At 40.3% G+C, this 24,913-nt stretch overlaps 1 protein-coding gene and 1 long non-coding RNA gene across 5 annotated transcripts in view; one reads left to right on the forward strand and one right to left on the reverse strand.

Moving 5' to 3' along the window:
• Positions 1-222: 222 nt before the first annotated feature.
• BTK (Bruton tyrosine kinase) overlaps positions 223-24,913 on the forward strand; it is a 31,960-nt gene continuing 7,269 nt past the window's right edge. Inside the window, exons 1-14 of one of the 4 annotated variants that reach the window (XM_072817126.1) lie at positions 233-382; positions 3,152-3,230; positions 3,782-3,846; positions 9,471-9,641; positions 10,167-10,265; positions 13,447-13,515; positions 15,100-15,181; positions 20,845-20,973; positions 21,273-21,340; positions 22,289-22,476; positions 22,905-22,967; positions 23,399-23,453; positions 23,731-23,810; positions 24,013-24,140. In XM_072817126.1, the coding sequence (XP_072673227.1) occupies positions 9,501-9,641; positions 10,167-10,265; positions 13,447-13,515; positions 15,100-15,181; positions 20,845-20,973; positions 21,273-21,340; positions 22,289-22,476; positions 22,905-22,967; positions 23,399-23,453; positions 23,731-23,810; positions 24,013-24,140 (1,102 nt within the window). In that variant the 5' untranslated portion in view covers positions 233-382; positions 3,152-3,230; positions 3,782-3,846; positions 9,471-9,500. Of the gene's footprint in view, positions 383-3,151; positions 3,231-3,781; positions 3,847-6,604; positions 7,117-9,470; positions 9,642-10,166; positions 10,266-13,446; positions 13,516-15,099; positions 15,182-20,844; positions 20,974-21,272; positions 21,341-22,288; positions 22,477-22,904; positions 22,968-23,398; positions 23,454-23,730; positions 23,811-24,012; positions 24,141-24,913 lie in introns of those variants that run through there. The other 3 variants (XM_072817125.1, XM_072817124.1, XM_072817123.1) reach the window with 3 other exon arrangements.
• LOC140628131 (uncharacterized) lies at positions 14,724-24,789 on the reverse strand. Its single transcript, XR_012026526.1, has 3 exons — positions 22,449-24,789; positions 20,762-20,944; positions 14,724-15,797 (listed from the first exon to the last, which is right to left on the reverse strand). It is a non-coding gene; the product is annotated as an uncharacterized lncRNA (long non-coding RNA).

Consider the following 24,913-nt stretch of genomic DNA (forward strand, 5'->3'; position numbering starts at 1 on the left):
TCACCCCAGCACCATCTAGAGTCTCAATGGCCCCAGTAATGTTGAGCAGGGTTCTTTCAGAGCACATTCAAGATAGTAGTGTCAGAGGTCCCAAGCAAATGAAGGGCGGGGACAGCTGGGGGTTGGGGGGGTAGTTTGGGACAGCAGCAGGGAACCAAATACCATGCTACTGAGAAGAAAAAAAAAGACATTGGTTTAAGTCAGGAAACAAAAAAAGGGAACTGAGTGGCTGTGAAAGGGTGGGGTTTGCTCAAACTGTCCTTCCTCTCTGGACTGTAAGAATATGTCTCCAGGGCCAGTGTCTTCTGAGATCGAGTCACAGCTTCAAAGTCCTGGCATCTCAATGCATCTGGAAAGCTACCTGCATTAAGTCAGGACTGAGGTGGGTCTGGGGCATGGCAGGGGCTGGGCAGCAGCAGCAAATACTTTTCATGGGACTCCTGAAGGCCAGAGAGAAAGCATGGCTGGTGCCATATAGTCTGCTGGTGAAGGACGCTGACAGAGGGTGGGAGTGTCTTCAGCACAAGGCCCTGGAAGTCCTTTCCAATGATCAAAAGGGGATGTAAGGGTTCTTTCGGAATCAGGTCATGGGAGTGGGGGAGGAGGACAAGGAGAGAAAAAAGTGACATGACGTGACCATCTGAACAGGTAGCAAATGTTGGAAATGGGCACCCCTGAAAAACCTTGCAGAAAAGTAATATTGTCGATGGCAGGAAGATAAAAAAATAAGCCATTTGGTCAAATATTGCTTGAAGACCAAAAAGGTATACTTGTGTCAAGAGGCCTTTCGGAGAAGAAAATCCAAGAGGCAGATTTTGAAAACAGTAAAAGCTCATATGCCGTAATAGGCACTCAACCTTGGTGAACTGGGTACAAGTACAGACTAACCCTGGGTGTAAGCTACCTGCCTTGGGCTGCATCCAGCCAATGTTGCCAGGAGCAGAGCTGGCTTATTGGAAAGATTGTGTATGTGCCAACCTCGTGGTAATGTGGGTAAAAGACTGGGCCAGAAGAAAGCAGCCTCAGCCTCAGCCCAGACAGTGTGGCCAACCCCTGAGGTCATGGGGAAGGTTTTTCCTACTACCATTGCCTGCCATGTGCATGGCTTTCTTTTCTCTTGTCTTCATCATTTCTCCTCTCCTTTTCTCTTCTCTCCTCCTCTCCATTCCCCCCCTCCTTTCCATCCCCCTCCATCTTTTCCTCCTCCTCCTCCTCTCTCTACCTATATTCCCTCTTCTTATATACCACCTCCCCTCCCTCTTTTATCTTGTTCTTTACTGCATCCCCTGGAACAGTTGGAGCTTAATAAATAATCATTGAATTGCATCAGATTATTTTTGCCTCTTCCTTCCCCTGTTCTTTTCCCTTTTTCCTTTCCCCTTACTTTTCTAGTACCTTCCCACATAGGATTGTTGTGAGTAGTAACTGTGTTAATATATATGAAACAGTTAAAACAAAGCCTGGCAATAGTTAAGTGCTAATATCTCCATCTTTGCTATTATTTTTATCCTGCCTAAGACTTGCTAGTGTCCCCAGAGGGCCTGCCTAGAGCAAATAGTGTGGCATTCAGAATAAAAGGGATTGCTGGCCCTGATCAAGACATCCTTGGATGAGCTATTAGACCTCCAAATGGAATCCTGGCCTAATTGCCTGATCACCCAGTTCTCCAAGCTCAAAATCTCTATGCCATGTTGTGTGTTTCCAGAGGCAGGGCAGCAGGAAAGCCTAGAGGTGGCTTATAAAGTTGAGGGACTATTCTCTGTGCTGTTAGCTGTGTGCTAGTTCTGCTCCTTCCCTCATTTTGCATGCCAACTACCTGAAACAAGGGTGCGATAGCCTCTCTGAAACCTCAGTTATTTGATAAAACAATGTCATCCTTCTAATAATCCACAAAATGCAAATACTCATGGAACCTAAAGCATTCTACCAAAACAGTATCCCTTAAGGTGAGCCCTATTTGTTCTATTCTGACCCCCTTTATGGTCAGACTATTTAAACTATCTGTGTTAAAGCCCAAATTCCTGTTGCTTATAGCTAGTGATGTGTTTGTCTGGAATCCTTCGTAAACTCTTTATGAGAACTAGTGCAATTTTCCATCCACTTTTACGGTCTTGGTGCAATTTTAAATTATCATCACTATGATTTACTATTTCTATTTGAGCAAATTTCCTACAGAGACTTTCCTTTCAGCAGTCTAGACCTATACCAGGAAGTGACTTAGGTATAAGGGGAAGAAATGCCTTTTGAAAACCAGTTCAGATATTCTCCAAAGAGTTATCAGTTACTGACTGCTTTTTGCCCAAAGATGTTATACCGAGACCTGATTGCTAATTCCTGGGAATAAAGGAGAGCTAGAATTTTCAGTGAGTCTGTGCTCAACAAGAAGCTAGAGGTAAGACATTGACCTAATTCACTCCAAAACTGCTTGGTTATGCAAATGAAGCCATCAGGGGATGGGGAGAGAGAACTTCTTTGAGGACCCTGAAACAAATGGGCCACGTGTGACTTTCAGTTTCTATAGGGGTTCATGTGCACTGACAGAGGGTGTTTGAAATACAAAAGCCCTAATCCCAGGCTTTCCTTCTCACTCTCTGAGAAGCATCACCAGATGCCCTGAGAGTTAATGTTGGTTATCTGAACCTCAAGAAGAAGCTCATCTCATTGCCTGGCTTCCCTAAAACAAAAACAAACTATAGTCAATTAGCTCATCCCTTAGAAGAAGGAAATTCTAGAGAGTCAAGATAAGTTAAATTTTAGACAAGTCGTACATTGGGATACACTGGAGTTCAAGATCACTGGCCAATGAAGAAACAGACTAGTCAGAAATAAAAACAGAGTAAAAAAAACTGGCCAAAAATGGAGCAGAAAATAAAGGAATGGGAAAGCCAAGCTCTCAAAAATTGCTATCTGGAGTGGAAATTGGTAAAATGTTTCTGGAAACTACTTTGTCAATATATTGCAAAATGCAAAATGCACATACTTTTTGACTTGGTAAATGATGCTTATATAGAGATTCTAATATCATGGGAAAATAACCAGGAATACTGTTAAACAAGACATTTAGATGTTTTGGGAAAAAGTTGTGTTGAGTGGATGGATGGATAGATAATGTCAAGAAATACAAGTAAACTACAAATACTATGTGCAATAGGATCTCAAATATAAGAAAAATGCAGAGAAGAGATGGGAGGTAATATGCCTGAATATCAATGCCTTTGGATAATGAGCTTGTAAGTGATGTTTTCTTTTTAATATTCTTGTACTTGAAACATTTTTTATAATGAACATGTATTGTTTTGATATCAAAAGAGAGAATACGTAAAATGTATGAGCCAGGGAAAACAAAAACTAAACTGAAAAAGAAGTCCATTCAAGTCCAGAGTGAAAGATGTACACCCCAGTAGTCACCCTCAGAGCAGAGGGACAGTGCTGAAAGTATTACCACCAGTCTAATGCTGAGTGCAACTTCGTATTAGCTATCTGGCTCTCACGTAAAATGTTAACATGAAAGGCTGAAGAAGAACCAGAAACCTGAGACCTCTTACAGAGGACTGCAGCAGATTAAAATTTCCCTGATTAACACCCAGCCAGAAAACTGATTTTGGCTGGAGGGCTTCACCACAAATTTGGTCACCTATAGCACTGACTGTGAAACTTATCAAATAATTAGGTTTCACTGGGGCCTGAATAGGGCTTCTTGGGAACTCAGAAGGAGTATTTAGGTTTCTTTGTTGCTATGGTTATATTCTAAAGAAGACTTCTCCTCTGGTTCCATGCCCAGGGAAGTCTCACTGAAAATCTCAATCAGAACCTAAGAGATGCTTCTGAGGACTGAGGAGATTTTTGGTAAGCTAAATATAGACAATCATACCCTATTCTAATTTCAGACACTTGATAATTCTACCAGATTTCATAGTAAAATATCAGGAAGACAGGACTGACATGGGGAACAAGGGATAACAGAGACCACATAGGCCCACAAATAAGCCGGACCTGAGTTTGTCACTGAGTAACTGAGCATTCATTCTGAGAGTGGAAAACTATGACCATGCGCACAAGGATGTGCATGGCGGCATTGTTTATAACTGAAAACAAGCAATCTAAACATCTAGCAATAGGAGAATGGATAAATCAAATGTGATGTATTCATCATATAGAATATTTTATGCTGGGATGTCTGGGTGGCTCAGCGGTTGAGGGCCTGCCTTTGGCTCAGGGCGTGATCCCCAAGACCTGGGTTCAAGTCCCACATTGGGCTTCCAGCATGGAGCCTGCTTCTCCCTCTGCCTGTGTCTCTGCCTCTCTCTCTCTCTCTCTCTCTCTCTCTCTCATAAATAAATAAAATCTTTTTTAAAAATAATACTTTGTGCATATAAAATAAATTAAAATATATGAACTAGAGCTTTAACCAAGATAAAACATTATACTGAGAGGGGTACCTGGGTGGCTCAGTCAGGTGAGCATTCAAACTTGTGATTGTGGCTCAGGTCATGATCTCATGGGTGGTGAGATCAAGCCCCATGTGGGGCTCCACGCTCAGCAGGGAGTTGGCTTGGGATTCTCTCTCCCTCTCCTTCTGCCCCTCTGCCCACAGTGCTTGAGTACTCTTTCTCTCTCTCTAAAATAAATAAATAAATCTCTTTTTTATAAGTGTTTTGAAAGATTTTATTAAATAAATAAATCTTTACAAAATTTATACTGAGAAGAAAAGCAAGTTGCTGAAGAATATGTACCCTGTAAAACATGCAAACCAATACTAAATACCTTTCATGGATACTTACATATGCAGTAACAATATAAAAACATGCCTAGGAATGATTAACACGAAATTCAAGATATAGTTAACTTCTGAGGAAGGAGGGGATTGATTGCAGAGGAGTATACAAGGAAGTTTTGACTCTATGGTTAGTATTTTATTTCTGAAAAATGCCGGAAGCAATTATGGCACTATGTTAGAATTTTATAGAGCTAAGTGGTGAGTACCTGAGTGTAGTGTTAGTCTCTGTACTATTTGCCACACTTCATAATATAAAACAAAGTACATTTGATCAAAAATTTACATTCACACTATGCAATAACAACCCTAGGGACAAAGAGTTGGCAGGTGTTCCACATAAATCTCATATTTTTATCGAATCAACAATGAAAAAAAGTCCTGAAAAGAAAACAGCAAGTAACACCAGTTAGGATCTCTTTCCGAAAGACTGAAAGGAAAATGTAAGAAAATCTGGTAGGGATAAGAAGAGTCCACATATGGGAAAAAGTACAGTTGACAGTTAACAGGGATAAATCACCCTTTTTCGCTTGGAGGATTATTGCAGAGGAAAATGCTCCAGGATCCTGTACTCTCTCTTATCCCCTGAATTTACCATCATTTCCTCTTTTGTCAAATGTTCCTAGAAGATGCAGAGGATTCTGTCTCTACTGCTCTTTGATGGTAGCCATGGGGGATGACAGGTGGTGAGATGGATAGCATCAAAACTTATTGAAAGCAAAAAAAAAAAAAATCTCTCTAGGAGGCAATGAGGTAGGTATCACAGAAACAGCAAGGGCTGTGGAGTTATGGATGAGGTTGGGCAGATCACACAACTTCCATGAATCTCACTTTCCTCACCTCTTTGTTGTAAGAAATAAATGAAATACTGAGTATAAAATGCTTGATGGGTAGACTGCACTGAGAAAAACAAGAATTTCCTTCCATTCCCCTCAGAAGAAAAGGGAATAGACAGACTTTTTTGGTACTTAAGTAATGCTTTAAATGAGAAATAGAGAATGATGTTTCTTGGATATTCTGGCTAAGTAGCTATTTGAACTATGACTGACTGGTTATTTCTAAATAGCATTTCCTGGACTCTTCCCAATCATAGGCAGGCTGTGTAGTCTTCTGAATTTTGCTCTGGTGTTTATCTTACCTTGAGCAGTGATAGGACCAAAGGTGATTTAGTTTACCAATCCTACAGGTGTTTTTCGTATCAATTCCTTGGCATAGCGCAGTTTTTAAGATGGCTGAACTCTTATTAACAAGCATCCTCTTTATGAATTCTGCTGCTCCATAGGAAGCTGGGAGGCTGCAAAAGGTGGCCACATGAAAATTCTTGCATTTGTAGTTTAAAAAGAGAACATTATAATGCTGGAATTCTGTATCTTTAAAAAGATTTTATTCATTTATTCATGAGAGACACACACAGAGAGGCAGAGACATAGGCAGAAGGAGAAGCAGGCTCCCTATGGGGACCCTGATGTGGGACTTGATCCCAGGACCCTGGGATCACGACCTGAGCCAAAGGCAGATGCTCAACCACTGAGCCACCCACGTGCCCCTGGAATTCTGTATTTTAAATGAAGAACCTGTGTCTTTCTATTATTTTTCCTCCTCTTTCTTTATGTGAACATCAGTGTGTGAATGTGTGTGTGTGTTAACATTCATGTCACTTCCGGTTTCCACCCCCACCCCCACCCTCTGAGTGAAGTGGGGGGTCAGCCACATGGTGCATCTTTTGTGGTCAAATTAACTGTCAGCTGCTGAAATAGTTAGAAGAAAATTTAGAAGCTACCATAAAGAAGTTGCAACTGCCCTCTAATGCAGTGTCCATCACACACCAACCTTCAGGAAAAATGCACCTCCTTTCACATTATTGGTGGATGAATCAGTGATGACTAAGGAAGAACGACCACATTTTCAGGCTGTGTGTGTCTGGACTGGTTCACAAGGAATAAGGGGAAAGCAGTCAAAGAAGGGGCAACCAGACCTTGGAAATCCTGGGAATTCTTCAACTCCATGATCTAGTGGTAGAGGCCATTTCACCCTTTTGCTGAGAGGGGTGATGGCTAGTGAGAGGCTTACTTACTTCCTCATACTTAGACCAGCACTAAACCATAACCCAACAGACACTTGAAAGAGAGGAAGGCTTCCTCTTGTACAAACTGGATTTGTTCTAAAAGAGAAAAAGAAAGAAAAAAAAAAGAAAAAAGAAAATAAAAATAAAAGAGAAAAAGAGCAGAGGCAGTTTCCAGAAGGACCTATCTTATAGGAAGTAAGAGCAGAGGCCAAGACTGAAGCGGATGCTGGGTCAGAGCAGGGAATGCATCCATCAAGAGCTTGCAACAAAACTAAAGGTAAAATCATGGGTATGCTTTACTCAGCTAAAAGAAGCAAAACTGGATGTAGTTTGTTAGGATGCTTCTGATCCAATTTACTGGACATGCTACTTATTTTCATTAAGGCTTTATTTTATCTTGTGCAAGTTGAGTCTTTCTGATTGTGAAGAGCTATTTAATTGGAATTCACAGTGAAAAAAATGTGATCTCATTACAAGTATCTTGATGAGTTGACTGTTCTTGAGAATATAATATTACTTGGTTACCACTATTTCTGAATAAATGAATAATTTTAATGTTGACAGAAATCTCTGTGGGGTTTGAGCATTAGAAAGTACTCTGGTTGTAAAGTCTTATCAGTTTGTCACTCCTGTAGAGACCATTTAAACCAGGTAGTCAGGGAACCTGTGTGACCAGGTGTGGGGAAAAAGTTTGCTCCTTGTCTAATTTTTCTCAAAAGATCATTTATAAACCATTGAATTAATCCACCACCAGAAGACAGTAGCATCGACATGGTGAATAAGTGGCAAAGTGATTATTTTGAACATCCCTGGTGTTCCTTTAACCTATTTTTAATGTCTCCCCAGTATGATAATAGAACCTTCTACACCACAGGAAAGAGCAAAATAACGGTGCGGATAGCCTCAGACTTTGATAAAAACTGCTCCCTTGTTTCCTTGGTGTGAGCAATAATCTGTGTTTGGCAGGTAGAAAAAAAATGCTGACATTATTTATTCTGCATAGACAGATAAAGGATAAGGAGTTTAGTTATAAAAAATGTCATCCCTCCTTAAGAAAAAAACCCCACGCAGCCGGGGTGGCTCAGCTGTTTAGCGCCGCCTTCAGCCCAGGGCGCGATCCTGGAGACGGGATCGGGATCGAATCCCACATCCGGCTCCCTGCATGGAGCCTGCTTCTCCCCCTGCCTGTGTCTCTGCCTCTCTCTCTCTCTCTCTCTCTCTCTCTCTCTCTCTTTCTCTCTGTCTTTCATGAATAAATGAGTAAAATCTTTAAAAAAGAAAAGAACCCCACTTATAACAAAATTTGAGGGAAGCTGGTGATCTGTTTCAGTACTTATTTTGTACTGATTAAGTGCCCCATTTTGTGATAGTATTTATATTTTCACTTAATCTTTCTAAGGAAGGTTTGGAATTATGCATAGACTTTAAATGAATATGCAATTGTGTGTAAACAGTAAGTGAATAACTAATATGAAGCATGTTTTGTATGAATGAAAAAAACCAATGGTGATTTCTTTTGTAACTTTCTTTGCATTTTTGCACTTCAGCTACCTAAACTGAATCTTTCCTAGAGTATTCTAAGTTTGGAGAGAGTAAACAAATTACTTTTCGTAAATAACCAGAGATGGCACCCATAAGAGTAGACAGTTGCATCACTTTGGTAAGACAGTGTCTAAAAGAACCAATCTAAGAAAAGGAGGGGGAGGGCAGCCCGGGTGGCTCAGCGGTTTAGCGCCGCCTTCAGCCCAGGGTGTGATCCTAGAGACCGGGGATCGAGTCCCAGGTCGGGCTCCCTGCATGGAGCCTGCTTCTCTCTCTCCCTCTGCCTGTGTCTCTTGTTCTCTCTGTGTGTCTCTCATGAATAAATAAATAAAGTCTTTAAAAATATAAAAAGGAGGGGGAAACACAAACCAAAACACGCACACACAAAAAAACTAAAACACACACACACACACACAAACCAAAGACAAAACAAAAGGAACTCCCTCCCCCAAAATTATTTTTCAATTTTAGAACAAAGCTTCTACCCTTTGTAGCTGAGCTAGTGGTTGATGGGCAAAATCAGTTGGGCAGCAGTTAGTATATGTCCATACCTGCAGGTGCAGCCTCCATATCCTTATTATATGCCTTGTTTACAGACCCCAGTGGGACAATGTTTGAAAAAATTGCATTCACTGTCTAGGAAACTGGGAACTGAAAGTCCAATATCTGCCTCAGTGAAGTTTTGGCACCTGCATTATCCCTTCTGGGGATATCAGTGTCAACAGCTGCACAGAGACTGTTGCTGTTCACAGATTCTGCACGTATCACAAAAGGGTGGTTAGTATAAAGTGGCCTCTAGACATTACTAAGCACACAGGTACATGTCATTTGACATTCAGAGCATTCCATTGCCTTATACAAAAACCCAGTGTATGTGAGCTCATGCCGAATCTGTCCTTCCAATTCACCATTACACCTGAAAACTGACAGAGACGGAAGCTATGGAAGGAGGATGTCAAGGCAGGAAGAAGGCTCTTTATTAGCTTTGCATGATTCTGTTCCATTTGAAACTAGGTGGTCAGGTTGAGAGGGAACCAGGAGGGATAAGGAATAATGTGCTGGGTCCTCAAGAACTTTCATTATCAACAGCACACAAGTGAGCTCCAGAAAGAAGAAGCTATGGCTGCAGTGATACTGGAGAGCATCTTTCTGAAGCGATCTCAACAGAAAAAGAAAACATCACCTTTAAACTTCAAGAAGCGCCTCTTTCTCTTAACTATGCACAAACTTTCCTACTATGAGTATGACTTTGAACGTGGGGTAAGTTTTTCTGCTGTGAAACCTGAATATCAAGGACTTAGCCTTAGATCTTCCTTGAGGACTAGATATTTTTGGTTGGAGGAGGGAGGTGGTAGGGATCGAGGTATATTTCAAACTCAGAAAAATGTTTCTTAGCCTAGAACTAACTACAGCCATGTTGGCACAAAAAATTCAAAGGTGCTAAGAAGCCATGGGGGCAATCTTACCATGGAATCTTGCAACTGATCATTCATTAAGTGCTGTTGAGAATGAAATCCACGTCTTGAAAATTATTCTTCATTTTTTATGGTAAAGGCACACACAGTCATCCACTCTTCTATAGTATTTGCCCTCTGATAGTCAAAAAAGTTTAGATTAATAGATCTGGAAGTTTTGTTGTATTTTTTTTTTCAAAATGACAGGTCCTGATGAATAGAACGTGGGTGTCACCTCACTATGTTGAATGATTAGATAACAAAATCTAATCATCTGGTTGCTTAATCATTCCTAATCTTTCTCCATTTTGTTCCTCATTCTCTTTCTCAGAGAAGAGGCAGTAAGAAGGGTTCAATAGATGTTGAGAAGATCACCTGCGTTGAAACAGTGGTTCCTGAAAAAAATCCTCCCCCTGAAAGACAGATTCCAGTAAGTAGAGACCATTGTCAGAGCAGGAATGGGGTGGTTAAGAAACTTGGAACACTTCAACTCTCTATAAATAAACTGGTGATGCAATGTGGTAGAGTTCCCTTACAAAATTATTCACTCTGGAACATATGGGTTATACTGAATCTCAGCATTTTCCCCCCAGATGCAGAACTCACTTAACCTTGGAAAATTCTAACACCAATTTTACGATGATTTTTTTAAAGGAATCTCTACAACCCATGTGGGGCTCAACCTCACAACACTGAGATGAAGAGTTGCATGCTCCACTAACTGAGCCCCCCAAGAGCCCCAATATATGAAATTTTCAAACTCATCAGAGATGATTGGTTTTATTCTCTGAGATACCAGGATCAGATTTATGGGCTTGAGTTAGTCTGAAAGCCAGAATTCTAGGTCTCTGAGTCATGAGATTCTTTAACAACTCACTGTTTATTCTCCTTTGATTTCCCAGAGCCTTTCCAAGGCATAATGGCTATAGATTTCTAAGTCGAGTTTTTAAAAAATGTCATTTATTATTTTTCCTAATTACAAGAGTAATGTGTAATTATTTTAGAAACTCTAGAAAATACAACAAAGCACAATAAGGAAAATAAAATCTTGCATGATCCCATTATCCAGCTAAAATAACTATTGTATGTTGGTGTACAGACTTACAGATGTTTTTCTCCACTAGCAACACATACATTCATACTAAGAGTATATTATATATTTATTTTTGTAAAGTTTATTTACTCAAGGGGCACCTGGGTGGCTCAGTTGGTTAAGCATCTAACTCTTGGTTTCAGCTCCGCTCATGATCTCGTGGATCCTGAGATCCAGCCCTGTGTATGGCTTCCCTTGCAGCAGGGAGTTGGCTTGAAGAATCTCTCCCTCTACCCCTCCTCCCACTCGCATTCTCTTTCTCTCTGAAATAAATAAATCTTTTTAAAAAGTTTATTAAAGTAATCTCTCTCTACACCCAATTTAGGGCTCAAACTCAGGACTCTCAGATCGAGTCACATGTTCTTTAGACTGAGTGTGCCAGACATCCCTATAGTATATATTTAAAACATAGAATCATACTACACATCTTGCTTTGTAATCTACTTTCTCAATTTAACGATATATGGAAACTTTCCCCATGACAATAGATACTCTTTAATAACGTGGTTTTAATAACGTGATTTATATTGCAATTTGTTTAACCAATCTCCTATTACTACACATCTGTTTCCAACTTGATATTATAAACATGTTGAGAATATCCTTGCATACATCTTTATGTACTTTTCCTATTCTTTTTCTTATAATAACTTCCTAGAAGTAAAATATTATTCTTCTCTTTACTAGATCTGCACAATTTGGTTATGTTTATCTTTTTATTCTATTTTATTTTATAGGAGTATAATTTAAATTTCATACACTCCTATAAGCTATGTATGAGAGTATCTCTATTTCTCTACATTCTTTCCAATATCAGATATTTTAAATGCTTGTTAATTTGACAGCCAAGAAAAGTGGTATTTCATTGCTGACTTATTTTTCAATTTTTTGTTGCCCATGAGGTTGAACGTTTATATGTCTTACAGTTCTATTTTTCTATTTGTGAACTGCCTGTTCATTTTTTTGCCCATCTTTCCATTAGAATGTTTACCCTATTTCTAGTACTTTTTAAGAGATCTTGATATATTAAAAGTACTAATCCTTTAACTGTAATATATGTTGAAAATATTTTTCCCAGTTTTTATCTTTGAATTTTATTTATGATGTTTTTTACTTGTTCATTGTTACCATTCTGGGTTTTAAAATTTATGTCATCAAATTAATTCATCTTTTCTTAATGATTCTAACCTTTAGCATTATATTGGGAAGTCTTGTCTCCCATAAGATTATATACACGGTCAGTTTTTTTTCTCTGTCCGTTCATAGTTCCATTTTTATATTAAACTTTTGAATCCATTCAGAATTTACTTTGGCTTATGCTGTGAAATAGCCACCTAACTGCCCCACATACACACACACACACACCAAAACTAGTGGTTAAATATTTGTCCCAGCACCATTGATTGAGTAACCTCCCTTTCCTCAATGGTTTGAAATGGCTGAGGTTTTTTTTTAACATGTATGTTCTGAATCCTATGTATGTATCCTATGATATGTATGCCTACTGGATTAAAGGAAACAATCCACAATAATTAATATTATCTGTGCAGGAAAATCTTCTGGAGCGATTGCAAAGGACTCCTAGTACCTAAGGAAATCCAAAAAAGAACAATGCATCAACCAATAACTATGCTTTAAGTTTTTATTTTAATTCTAGTTTTTTAACATGCAGTATTATATTAGTTTCAGGTGTACAATATAGTAATTCAACAGTTCCATACATCACCTGTGGTCATCAAAAGTGTGCTCCTTAATTTCCATCACCTATTTAACCCAACACCCCCCTCCCCACACACACACACACACACACGCATCCCCTCTGGTAACATTCAGATTGTTCCCCATACTTAAAAACCTGTTTCTTGCTTTGACTTTCTCATTTTTTTCCTTTGCTTGTTTGTTTTGTTTCTTAAATTCCACATATGAGTGAAATCACATGGCATTTGTCTTTCTCTGTCTTATTTCATTTAGCATCATACTCTAGCTCCATCCATGTCATTGCAAATGGCAAGATTTCATTCTTTTTAATGAGTGAATAACATTCCATTGTGTATGTGTGTATATATATATATATATATAAAACATATCTTTTTTAAATTTTTTAAAATTTTTATTTATTTGTGATAGTCACACACAGAGAGAGAGAGAGAGAGGCAGAGACACAGGCAGAGGGAGAAGCAGGCTCCATGCACCGGGAGCCCGACATGGGATTCGATCCCGGGTCCCCAGGATCGCGCCCTGGGCCAAACCGCTGCGCCACCCAGGGATCCCCTAACATATCTTCTTTATCCATTCATTAATTGATGGACACTTTGGCTACTTCCATATCTCGGCTATTTTAAGTAATGCTGCTATAAATATCAGGGTGCACATATCCCTTCAAACTAGTGTTTTTGTATTCTTTGGGTAAATGCCCAGTAGTGAGATTCCTGGGTTGTATGGTAGCTCTGTTTTTAACTTTTTGAGGGACTTCCACACTGTTTTCCACAGTGGGATATGCTTTCATCTTTCATTGCAGAGAAGGGGTGAAGAGTCCAGTGAAATGGAGCAGATTTCAATCATTGAAAGGTTCCCTTACCCCTTCCAGGTAAGGTATTTTCTCTCACCAGCTCTCAAAGGTACCTGTAATGTAATAATTAGGGATAGGTTGCAGGACACAGTGAAGAATACTAGGTCCCAGTGAACAGAATTCGAGGAAAACAAGGAAGCTGAAGTGAAAAATGAGACTGACATGGGCTAAGAGTGTTTGCTTTTCTATTTTCCCAATTTAACATAGTACCTTTTAGTCCTTTCACCTCAAAGAGAATCCATAATGGCAGTAATTCTATTATGGTGTGTTTTGTCCTTGGTAACTGCATTGAGAATGATCCTCTGTTTGTTGAGTGAGCATTTCACTTCCTTCTGGTTCTGCCTATCTGTATAATGGTGGTCATGTGGGTTGAAAAGACAGAAAAAGGGGAGGGAAAGAGTAGTATTAGGAAGTTCTGTATGGGGAAGACTTATTAGACTTATACATAAACCTAAATTATATTCTAGTCTGAAACAACTGAAGAGCCACATAGACATCTGTTTCATAGATCCATTGTAATCCATGAAGGAGAGCAAGAGCTTCAGATTCAATCTTCAATTTGGCTTGCTTGTGTCCCAAAAACTCTGTAGGTCACATGTTGTGAATATAGCAGTCTCTGCAAACAGTGAAAGCCAGAAAAGGAAGTGGAAAGTCTCAGGGGAGGGGGCTTTCTGTCATGGATTTATGAGCACAGCAAGACTAACAAGCAAAAAGAAAGATGTGTGAGGATCTTGTTTATGTCCCTGACTGTATCATAGTTTACAAAACCTGTGAAATAGGAGTGTTTTAGACATAGTTTTTATTATTGTTGTCTTTCAACTAGATGATGTTGTTTGGCTGGGCTAGTGGATGATACTAAATAGCAAGTAATTCAAATTAATTTACATTTGATTTCAGAATCCACTATGTGATGTCTATTACATCTGTGAGGTTTGGAACATGTTTCATGCACCTCCAGAACACTTAACACAACAATGCCTCGTACATTTGAAGTTGTTAAAAAATATTGTTTGATTTGATGACAATGCTTAATATGTACTTTACTCTTTTTGAAGTAAATATATACTTTACCCTTTTGTGGTTCCTAACTTGGTTTCTTTTGGCAAGGGGAGGCCACTAGGCAGTAGGAGAAAAATTGGCCATGAGTTAAAATTTTGCTTCATATTATCCAAGTGAACAATCCATATGTAACAATCAAGACTTGAGTTACACAAATAATTACTTCATTTTCTCTTCTATACAAACTCAAGGTTTAATCAGATCATAAAATATACTTTGTTGAATAAACACAAATCCAAGTCTCCATCAAGGCTGGGGGAAATATTATGAACTAAGTTGACACACAAATTGAAACACAAGTCAAGAGGATGGAGGACTATTTAAAAAGCTAAGAGCTTCTAAGTCTTACAACCCTGGATATGAATTGTTCAGGAATTTTTCAGATAGTTTACATGACCTCAGCTCCAAGGCTGGCTGAAGACTACCTTTCTTTGTTTCCCACTATGAATATACAGATTTGTAGCTTAACATTAGTTCCTTCAAAGACATTCTTCTTTTTTTTCTGAATCCTAACTGCTGAAGTCTGTGTGTCCATTGCTTCAGGTTGTATATGATGAAGGGCCTCTTTATGTCTTCTCCCCAACTGAAGAACTGAGGAAGCGTTGGATTCACCAGCTTAAAAACGGTGAGAATTATTTGGAAAATAAACTAGTTTCCAAAGAAAGAAGAAAGGAAGAGGGGAAGGAAGAAAAAGAGAGAGAGAAGTGAGGAAAGAGAGAGATGGAGACAGAAAAGGAAAAAGAAGAATAGATGGAAGGAGTGAGGTGAGAGAAAGAAAAAGAAGAGGTGAAAGGGAAGGAAGGAAAGAGAGGAGGGAGGAGGCAAGAAGGACGACAGGGTGGAAGGATGATAGATTGCATTTTTTCCAATATTACTGATACAATGGAGTTTAATATTCCATTATATGAATAAAAGATAATGTGCTAAACTAAGAGTTTCAACCCAGTTCCACCACTATCTCTCTAGTGCAATTCTGTAATTGCAGACACCTCTATTTTCCTATCTATAAAAGAGTCCCACCCTTTACATCAATTACAAGGGTGGTGTGGTGTGGAATTCAATAGTTATTGCAATATTTCAAATCCTAAGCATAAAATATCTAATTCCAAAAATTAGATGATCATGAGAGCTCTTGAAGTCAGAGTAGAGAAGCTTCTTCCAAGTTCTCTTCTACCACTCACAAGCTGGGTGACTTCTGGCAAGTAGGCCAACAAGCTTCTTCTGAGGCTCAGTTTCTTCTTCTGAAATAGAAATAATAATGATGCCTGCCATACCTACCTGCAGCGTTGTCCTAATGATCAAATGAGGTAATGTATGTGAGAGCACATAGAAAACTGTCAAACACTATACAGGAAAGAGCACTGTACATCTCTTCATTACGGGAAAATATTTTCTAAGGAACTATTTCATGTTCCTTGTTTTGTGAGGACTTAAACTTGAACATAGTTTCGGCATTTGACAAAGACCATACAATGCATTCAGATAAACTTGACTCTAGAGGTTTGCAGCACAGGATGCATGCAGACGTATTTGTGTGTATATATAGCCACATGTCAAGTGACTGAGAGATTAACTGGTTGAGTTGACATCAGGAAAGGCTGCCTAGAGAAACAGGAAGGATGGCAGACTGATAACAGCATGGTTGGGTTATTGCATGACAGCCCTTTGTCTTAACATTTAGATTCTGATATATGGTGGCTCACTGTACCACCCTTATTCACTCCCTTGAGTACAGGTCTGATTGGCCAAAATAAAACCGAATCTCTCAAGCTGAAAGAGGAGAGGAGAAAGGAAAAAATGGGTCATTTATTGAATTCTTGCTATGTGCCAGACACTGAGCTAGATACCTTATATTTATTATCTCACTTAATTCTTGCAGCAACCTTGGCTTAAAAACAACAATGGTAATAGCTAACACTTAGTGAGCACTTATGATGTTCTAGGCTCTGTGCCAAGTGTTTCAAATGTACTAGCTTTTAATCCTCATGAGAAGCTTATGAAGTATGTATCATTCCCCTGTTTACAAATGGGGGAACTGAAGTTCAAAGAGGTTTAGTAACCTACTCCTGGGCACACTGAGAGGTGAAGTCTGGATTTTTACCATATCCCTATGTCTCTATGACTCCAGAGCCTAAGCTCATTAATAGTTTCATGATGCTTTGTTCTCAAGTCCAGAAATTACACCTATAGTTGGCTGCAAGATACTCTAGAGTAAGGACATGTTGAGATTGCAAACTGATGATATCTTATACCACAAAGTCCAGTTCTTGGCATGTTTTGAGGTAAGAGGCCTGCTTTACCCTAGGGGTGCAAAATAAGCACACAGAGGGCATATATATTTGCACTTTCTTGGTTCCATCCACAATGCCTCACACAGCACCTTGCACGCAGAGAGGGACCAATAGTTGTGTTAACAGATTTTTCTGTTGAGTGTAAACAGCCACCACTAACTTGGGCTCCATGTTGATAGACAGCTAGGATTTAGTGTGGAAACAGGGGAAGGTGGGATGTACTGAGGGAGAACCAGAAAAGACAAAACATGAGACATATGCAAGTTAGTAACTCCTTTACACTTACATTACTAATTTCAAAACCAATCATAGATTAGCCTAACAAATACTTATTGAGTGCCCACTGTATTCAAGGTATGAGCAATGACAAAGGATAAGAATATCCAGCTTATAAACTTGGTTGACTGACTCAAATCAAATATAATGCTGATTATGCACAACTGCTAAAGTTCATTAGGCAAGTAAAATTACAACAGTAAAAATAAAGCCAAAACAAATAGAAAACACCACCACTTCAATTGAGTTATTAGTGTGGATAGGTAGTGTAGGTAAGGTGCAATTTTGCCTTCTCTTCGCTTGCACTTTACTGAAGGCATTTCATTTCCAGTTGTTACAGACCGGGGTATATATCTTGTTGAACCTGCTTGGGCTGACAACATGAGCCAAAAGGGAAGCACCTTGCAACAAATACCACAGTTGTCAGGAGATTTAGGTGCAAGTCCTAACAATACCAGAACAGCCCCAAGTGCTGGCAAGGCCAACTGTGAGATAATCTAGAAGGCATAAAATCCTACTCCAGGGATAAGTTATCCCACTGTAGATAAAATGCACCAACTGAAAATCATTAACATGCAAAGGGGATTTCATTAGAATACTGGCTACCTCAGCAGGGCTATTGGTTATGAAAGTACATGAAGGAGCTTTCTCTGGTGCTGGACCTAAGTGGTAAATGGTTGTAGACAAATTGGCTAGTTGTATGTCTTAGGTTGCATACTTGATTGTATATAAATTATACCTCAATTTAAAAGTAGTGCTTCAGGTACCCATGTCCAGCTGCCATCTTTTTTTCAGTGGTATTTTCCATGCAGAGGTTGTATCCCTGAGGACTTTGCCATGGGCTCTCTTCTTCCGTTTCCTTGAATATGGCAGTGGTCACTTTAATGTTATAGCACCACAGATATGTGTCTACATTTACTCTAGAACCTTTGTTTGGTCAAGCTCAATAGATCCTCTCTTAATTGCAACTTCAAAAAGAAGCAAAAGGCCTGACCTCACCAAAAATGAAAGAAAGAGTGGATTGGCAAAACTCTAATGACCGATATAGGAAGGAATAATTCATGCATACCTGAAACAGAATTTTAGACATTATCCTGATAAATATGAATATGAGAAAGCAGCCCATCAAGTACTTGGAGAATGTGCACCAACCATTAGTGTTTCCCAGATAGGATTGGCCCTGTGCATTGGTGAAGTAGTCTTTCCTGGCCCTCCTCTTTGGACACTGTCTTAGTTAGCTCAGGCGTAATAAAAAAAAAAAAAAACAAACCATAGACCAAGTGGCTTAAACAACAAATGTTGATTTATCACAGTTCTGGAAGCTGGGGAGTCCCAGATTAATGTGCCAGTGAATTTGATTCCTGGCAAGAACTATCTGCCTGGCTTGCAGAATGGCCACTTTCTATGTTCTCCTATGGCAGAGAGAGAAAATCTCTCTCAAGTCTCTTCCTATAAGGGCATAATGAGGACTCTGCTCATAATGAGGACTCTGCTCTTATGACCTGATCACCTCCCTTAGTCTCCATCTCCTAATACCATTACATTGAGGGGCTTCGTCATATGAATTTCAGGGGGACACAAACAAACATTTAGTCTCTTATGGAGTGTCTCTTCTGGAGACACTCTGCTTTCACAATTTGCTCCTAGGTAGCTGGAAATGCCAGTTCTGGATTGGCTAACAAAAGAAAGGTGTCATCTTCAAGGGACCTCTTAAGTACCAAGCAGTATTCAGGGATGTAGGGTGAGCTCTTAATGATCTACTGGAGGTACAGAGGCAGAAAGTATTATGTGCGCTCATTAGCATAGCTTTGTTTATCAGAGCAGCCAGGTGTTGGTTAAGAATTCTTGGCAGGTCTACCAGTGTCTAGGCCTGTACCAAAGGATCTACAAATCCCTGGGTGAAGAGTAATGGTGGGGGGAGGGAGGGCAAGGAGTGGAGGTAGTGAGAGCAATCAGTCCTGGCTGATATCTGGAATGTTGTTCAGAATTGCCAGTGCCAGATAATAAAAAAAGACAGAGTTATGGTTGGTTTTATTATTGTTTTAAAAATCTCTATAGACAAAGGTACCTGGATGGCTCAGTTGGTTAAGCATCTGTGCTCCCTGCTCAGTGGGGAGCCTGCTTCTCCCTCTCCCTCTACCCCTTCCCCACTCATGCTCTCTTTCTCTCAAATAAATAAAATCTTTAAAATAAAAAATTCTCTACTGACACTGCAGCCCCTTGGAGCTTGCACTTCCATCTGAATAGCTCCCACCACCCTACCACCCTGTACTTGGTATGATGGTGAAGGGGAGTGCTGAGAAAGTAAGGGGTGAGGGTGGGCAGGGGACAGTGGTTAGAAGTCTTCAAATCCATGTTTAGAAACACATCATAATAGCACTTAAAAAAAAGTGCTTTTGTTCATTAGCCTGTAAAATGCACTTGGCCACCAGAAGCTTCTAGGCTTCCCCCAAAGTCTTAAGTGAATAGAGTATGACTAACAAGCTCTTAAGGACTTGAGCTGGTCTCTATAGAGGAACGCTTTGCCTTGTTTTTATCTTTTTTTTATCTTTTAAAAAAGTGATGTGGGCTTCCTCTTAGCAGTAACACTGACATGTGTAAGTCCTCAAATGTGCATATTATTTTTTTATTTTAATTTTTTTGACGGGGGGGGTGGTTAGGGAGGGGAAGTGAGAGAGAGAGAGTAAGAGCGAGACAGTGCATTGGGGGGAAGGGGCAGAGGGAGAGGGAGAAGCAGACTCCCCACTGAGCAGGGCACCAGCTGCCCAGGGCCCGATTCCAGGAACCTAAGATTGTGACTTAAGCCGAAGGCAGATGCTTAACTAACTGAGCCACCCAGGCATCCCTCAAATGTGTATATTCTTAGATCAGCCGAGGTCTTTTTGCCCCAATGCTAGCTGTTGTCAATTATTTCAGTTGTCTTTGCTTCTCTGTTATCTGACAACATGATCCCAAAATGACTTGTCTAATTTACTTCATGTTAAGATTCTTGAGATGCCACAGTATTAAAAACAGTAATACCAATTCCTCCTATCTGCAAACCACTCTATTCTTTGCAAAGTACTTTGGCTTCTGGGAGGTCTTTTGAGCTTCATGACTCTGTGAAGGAAATGGAACTGTTTTTATTTCCCACAACGAGCTCACCCACTTCAGTGGCCCTAGGAAAACTGGATCTATATTTATTCTAGGAGAAGAGTCACCTCATTTGCTCCTGAGCTCCATTCTATTGACTGTTCTATGAATACAGGAAGCCTGATGCAGACATTTTCACTAAAGCAAATATCTCTAAAAGATCACTCAGGTAGCTGAGACATTGATATGCTGAGAACTGGAGTGAGAGTTTAGCTTGGGCACATCGCTTCCTGTATCTGGAAAAGAATACCATAATCAATACTTTGCCTTACAAGAAGATTGAAATGGTTACTGGGAAAACAAATAACATATGTTTTTTTGCTCTTGGGCTCTGGAAACATCAGATATTCTTATCTTGGTGGTCAGGAGATAGTCATCATGACAGACCACTGAAGAGAACTTCACAAGAAATTTCCAGGACCAGGGATGTCAGCTAATTGGTTCTGTCATCTGCTTTCCTTCAGGGTAGGTGAGGAAGGGGCAGTTGTTTGAAGCTCATCACTAACCTTAGTCAAAGAGGAAAACATGCAAATGGTGAATTCTTCAGAATGTCAGATGTGATCTCCTTCTCTCTTTTCTCCTGTTACAGTAATCCGGTATAACAGTGATCTGGTACAGAAATACCACCCTTGCTTCTGGATCGATGGGCAGTATCTCTGCTGCTCTCAGACAGCCAAAAATGCGATGGGCTGCCAAATTTTGGAAAACAGGAATGGAAGTAAGAGATCTGATCAATATAATTTCTCCCTCTTTTGACTATCCATCACTCTTGAAAGGGTTTATCAAACCCAGGTTTGTACATTTCGCCACTGCACAAAGGGGTCTGGGGAAGGGGATAAGTCAGGGCCAAAATCCCACTGGTGCTCTGCTCTCCAAGCCACGTGACCTGGCACAAGGCTATATCCCCTCAGACTTTTAATGTTCCTAAAGGCTCAAAAGCTAAGTCCCTGATCAAATCTGTCCCTGGGCCCCTTCCTAAAATGCATCCTATGTCAACACTAGTTTCTTATTTTGCAGGTTTGAAACCTGGGAGTTCTCACAGAAAGACAAAAAAGCCTCTTCCTCCCACGCCTGAGGAAGACCAGGTATACAGGGAAATTGGTGCTGCTACTGCTTAAATAGAAACTTACACGGGTGCCTAGCTGGCTCAGTCAGTAGAGCGTTCAACTCTTAATCTTGGGGTTTTGAGTTTGAGCCCCATGTTGGGCATAAAGATTAATTTAAAAATACAATTTAAATTAAAAAAGAAAGAAACTTATAGTCACACCCTGAAAACACACCAGTCTCCGAATTCCAACAGGACTTGGCAGTGTCAATTGGTGTTCTTGTGGAGATATGGGACCTGTCCTTAAGTAGGACAAATCTTGCCACTCTTCAGTGGTAAGAGAGAGGGCTATTAGGAAGTTCTTGGCAACAATTTAATCCAATCACTTGTTTAAAATAAAACAAAGCCTGATTTTTTAAAAATGAAAAATATTTTCAAACATAAAGTTGTAAGAATTTAACAATAAACATCCATATACCCAATACTTGATTCTACCATTAATCTATTATTTTAAAAGTTGATTTTTTGGTTACTTTTCGAATTATAAAAAGTCCTTTCTCATATTTTGTAAGTAAGCAGGGCAGGAGTTATTATGCCCATTTTATAAACAAGGAAACCAAGATTCAGACTTAATAGACTAATGCACTGGTTTAGTGTCAAGATTTCTTAACCATGACTATTCATGGTTCTTGCCCAGGAAGCTTTAAAAATACTGATGCCTGGGTCCTGTCCCCTGAGATTTTGACATAATTGGGGTAGGAAACTGCCTGGGATTGTTAACCGCTCCCTAGATGATTCTGATGTGCACTCCAGGCCGAGAGCCCAGCATAGGTACTTGAAAATCCTTGTTGAATGAATGCTGAATAAACCTTTTATTATGCCTGATTTAGGTTAGACTGGTGTCTCTAGTAAGGCAGAGAGTTGAGGGAGAAGTGGAGAGTGCTTGATATCTAGCCAAACAGCCCTACTTTTCTCTCCAACTACACAGATCTTGAAAAAGCCACTGCCCCCTGAGCCAACAGCAGCGCCTGCCTCTACAAGTGAGCTGAAAAAGGTTGTAGCCCTTTATGATTACATGCCAATGAATGCAAATGATCTACAGCTGCGAAAGGGAGAGGAGTATTTTATCCTGGAGGAGAGCAACTTACCCTGGTGGAGAGCGCGGGATAAAAATGGGTGAGTCCACTCCAGGTCTTCTACAACTCTGTGCCCGTCCACTCCACACAGGTGCAAAATCTTGCAGCATAATTCCCCTACTCGGTATCCCAATCAGAAATTGTCCTTCCCACACCAAAGGGAATATACTGTTCCAGCAAGTACTTCCCAGAGTACAGTGCTACTTATGGCCACACCTCTGAGCCTGTAGAGTCTGGCCCATATGTTGTCATGCACACCTGACATATGTGTCAGTGCCACATGTGCAAAGCTACACACCTCACTGGCCTAGCCATGCATCAGTGACATGATTCTCTTTGATGGAGGGGTGTGGTTTATAGACCTCCATTTGAGATTGGTTGTGAGCCCAGAGATATGGGCATATGAATCTGTCTCCCCACTGAAGGATAGGAAGTGCTGGATGATCTACCACATTGTCTCCTCTACAGGCAGGAAGGCTACATCCCTAGTAACTATGTCACCGAAGCAGAAGACTCCATAGAAATGTATGAGTGAGTATTCTTATGTTTCCAGCACACAGTCTTGCCAGAAGAACCAAAGATAGTGTATACATTTTTATATTTTCAACAAATTTATTTCAAGGTACTTATTAAAGTCAGTGCCAACTGGGTCAAATGATGCCACCACCCTCAGTGGCTCTGTCTTACTCTCACCCCCAAACACCCTTTGCTTATGAGAGCTACAGAGGTCACCATGCCCCACCCCCACTCCAACCCAGAAGAACCACTCAAAGAAAAGGATTTGACAACTTGATAGGAAACATTTGAAAGGGTGAAAATGCCAATCTTTTGTCACTGTCCTTTCTCCCTAATCATGAAAATGGATTGTCCTTGAGTGCTCTATCTCTGATCCCATCCCCGGACACCTCTGCCACCTGCTAACACCACAGCCGAAGAGCCACTGAAGCATTCTCCCTTTACAGGTGGTATTCCAAACACATGACTCGAAGTCAAGCTGAGCAACTGCTGAAGCAAGAGGTAAGTGTGTGACCACAGGCAAATGGCATTCTCCTTGCACAACAAGTGAGGGCTTGCTGTTCTCTGTCACCTCAAAGCAAGGCAGTGTCAAGACTATCATTTTATGGAGGGGGATATCAATTGCACTTTTCACTATCAAAAACAATGAGGCTGCAGTTCAAACATGGAACTTGGCAGTAAGATTAGGGCTTCACTTTTTCTCTCAAGTTTGGGCAGGTGGAATGCAGATGTGAGTGCCACTTCCTCCTTCAAGTCAGCTTCTTTTTCATTGTTTCAGGGGAAAGAAGGAGGTTTCATTGTCAGAGACTCCAGCAAAGCTGGAAAATATACTGTGTCTGTGTTTGCTAAATCTACAGGGTAAGTGTTACTGTTTCAAGGCCCTGGGGACAAAGGACAGAGGTGCTTTAATGGTGTGCCTCTCCTAGTACCCCCAATAGCTTCTTAATGGTGTATCCCTCCTACTACCTCTGTCCCTTAAACTCAAAATTCATTTCACTTTACTTCTTGGGTCCTGCTGACCCTTGTTTCCAAGTTGCTGACTCAGCATCCACTTCTTCAGGGACCCTCAAGGGGTGATACGCCATTATGTTGTGTGTTCCACACCTCAGAGCCAGTATTACCTGGCAGAGAAGCACCTTTTCAGCACCATTCCTGAGCTCATTAACTACCATCAGCATAACTCTGCAGGTGAGTATCAGGGGTACCAGAGAAGAAGGATGTGACAAAAACCAGGAGAAGCAATTCGGGACAAGGTGGTGAGAAGAAAAAGCCTCACAGGGTAGTGCAAATTTGGTGAAAGAAAACCCCTATGATGCCAGGTAGAGATCAAGTAAAGAGGCAGTCAAAGGCAGACTCTCAGCCAGTAGGGAGTGACTTCTTATTTGATGACTGATGCTCAGTGCTAAGGAAAGACAGAAGATGCTGGTAAATTAACAAATCAGTGAGTATTCATTGAGTTCCTATCATCTACTCAGCAATTTTGTTGGTACTGGAGATCACAGTAAAATTATTAGTCAAGGTCCTTGCCCTCAAAGAACATACAGGTTAGAAAACACCAGAAGACAGTTTCTAAGTAGGGTAGACATTTAAAAAACTGGAGATTGGTGAGGGCATGAATGCATGGGATAAGCTTCACTGAGAAGACTTGCTGCTATCTGCTACCTCCATGCAAGGCAGTGTTGAGGCCATCATTTTATAGGGTCCCAATTACACTTTTCAGTATTAAAAGCAGCAGTAGGATGTGAGCTAAGCCTGGGCTGGGAGGTGGGGATATATTTAGTTGGGGAGTGTATTTCCATTAGTATTTTCTCTTTTTTTCTTCTGAAAATTCTTTGGTGAGAAGAGAAGATTCCTGAAAAATTTGGGTTCGTGGAGATCTTCTGGGATTCAAAATGTACCGGAAGAATGGATATAAGAAGTGTGAGGTTTTAAGTGAGGGTGTGTTCAGCATCCCACCTCCT

The sequence above is a fragment of the Canis lupus genome, chromosome X (genome assembly GCF_048164855.1).
Source record: "Canis lupus baileyi chromosome X, mCanLup2.hap1, whole genome shotgun sequence".
NCBI classification, from domain to species: Eukaryota; Metazoa; Chordata; class Mammalia; order Carnivora; family Canidae; genus Canis; species Canis lupus.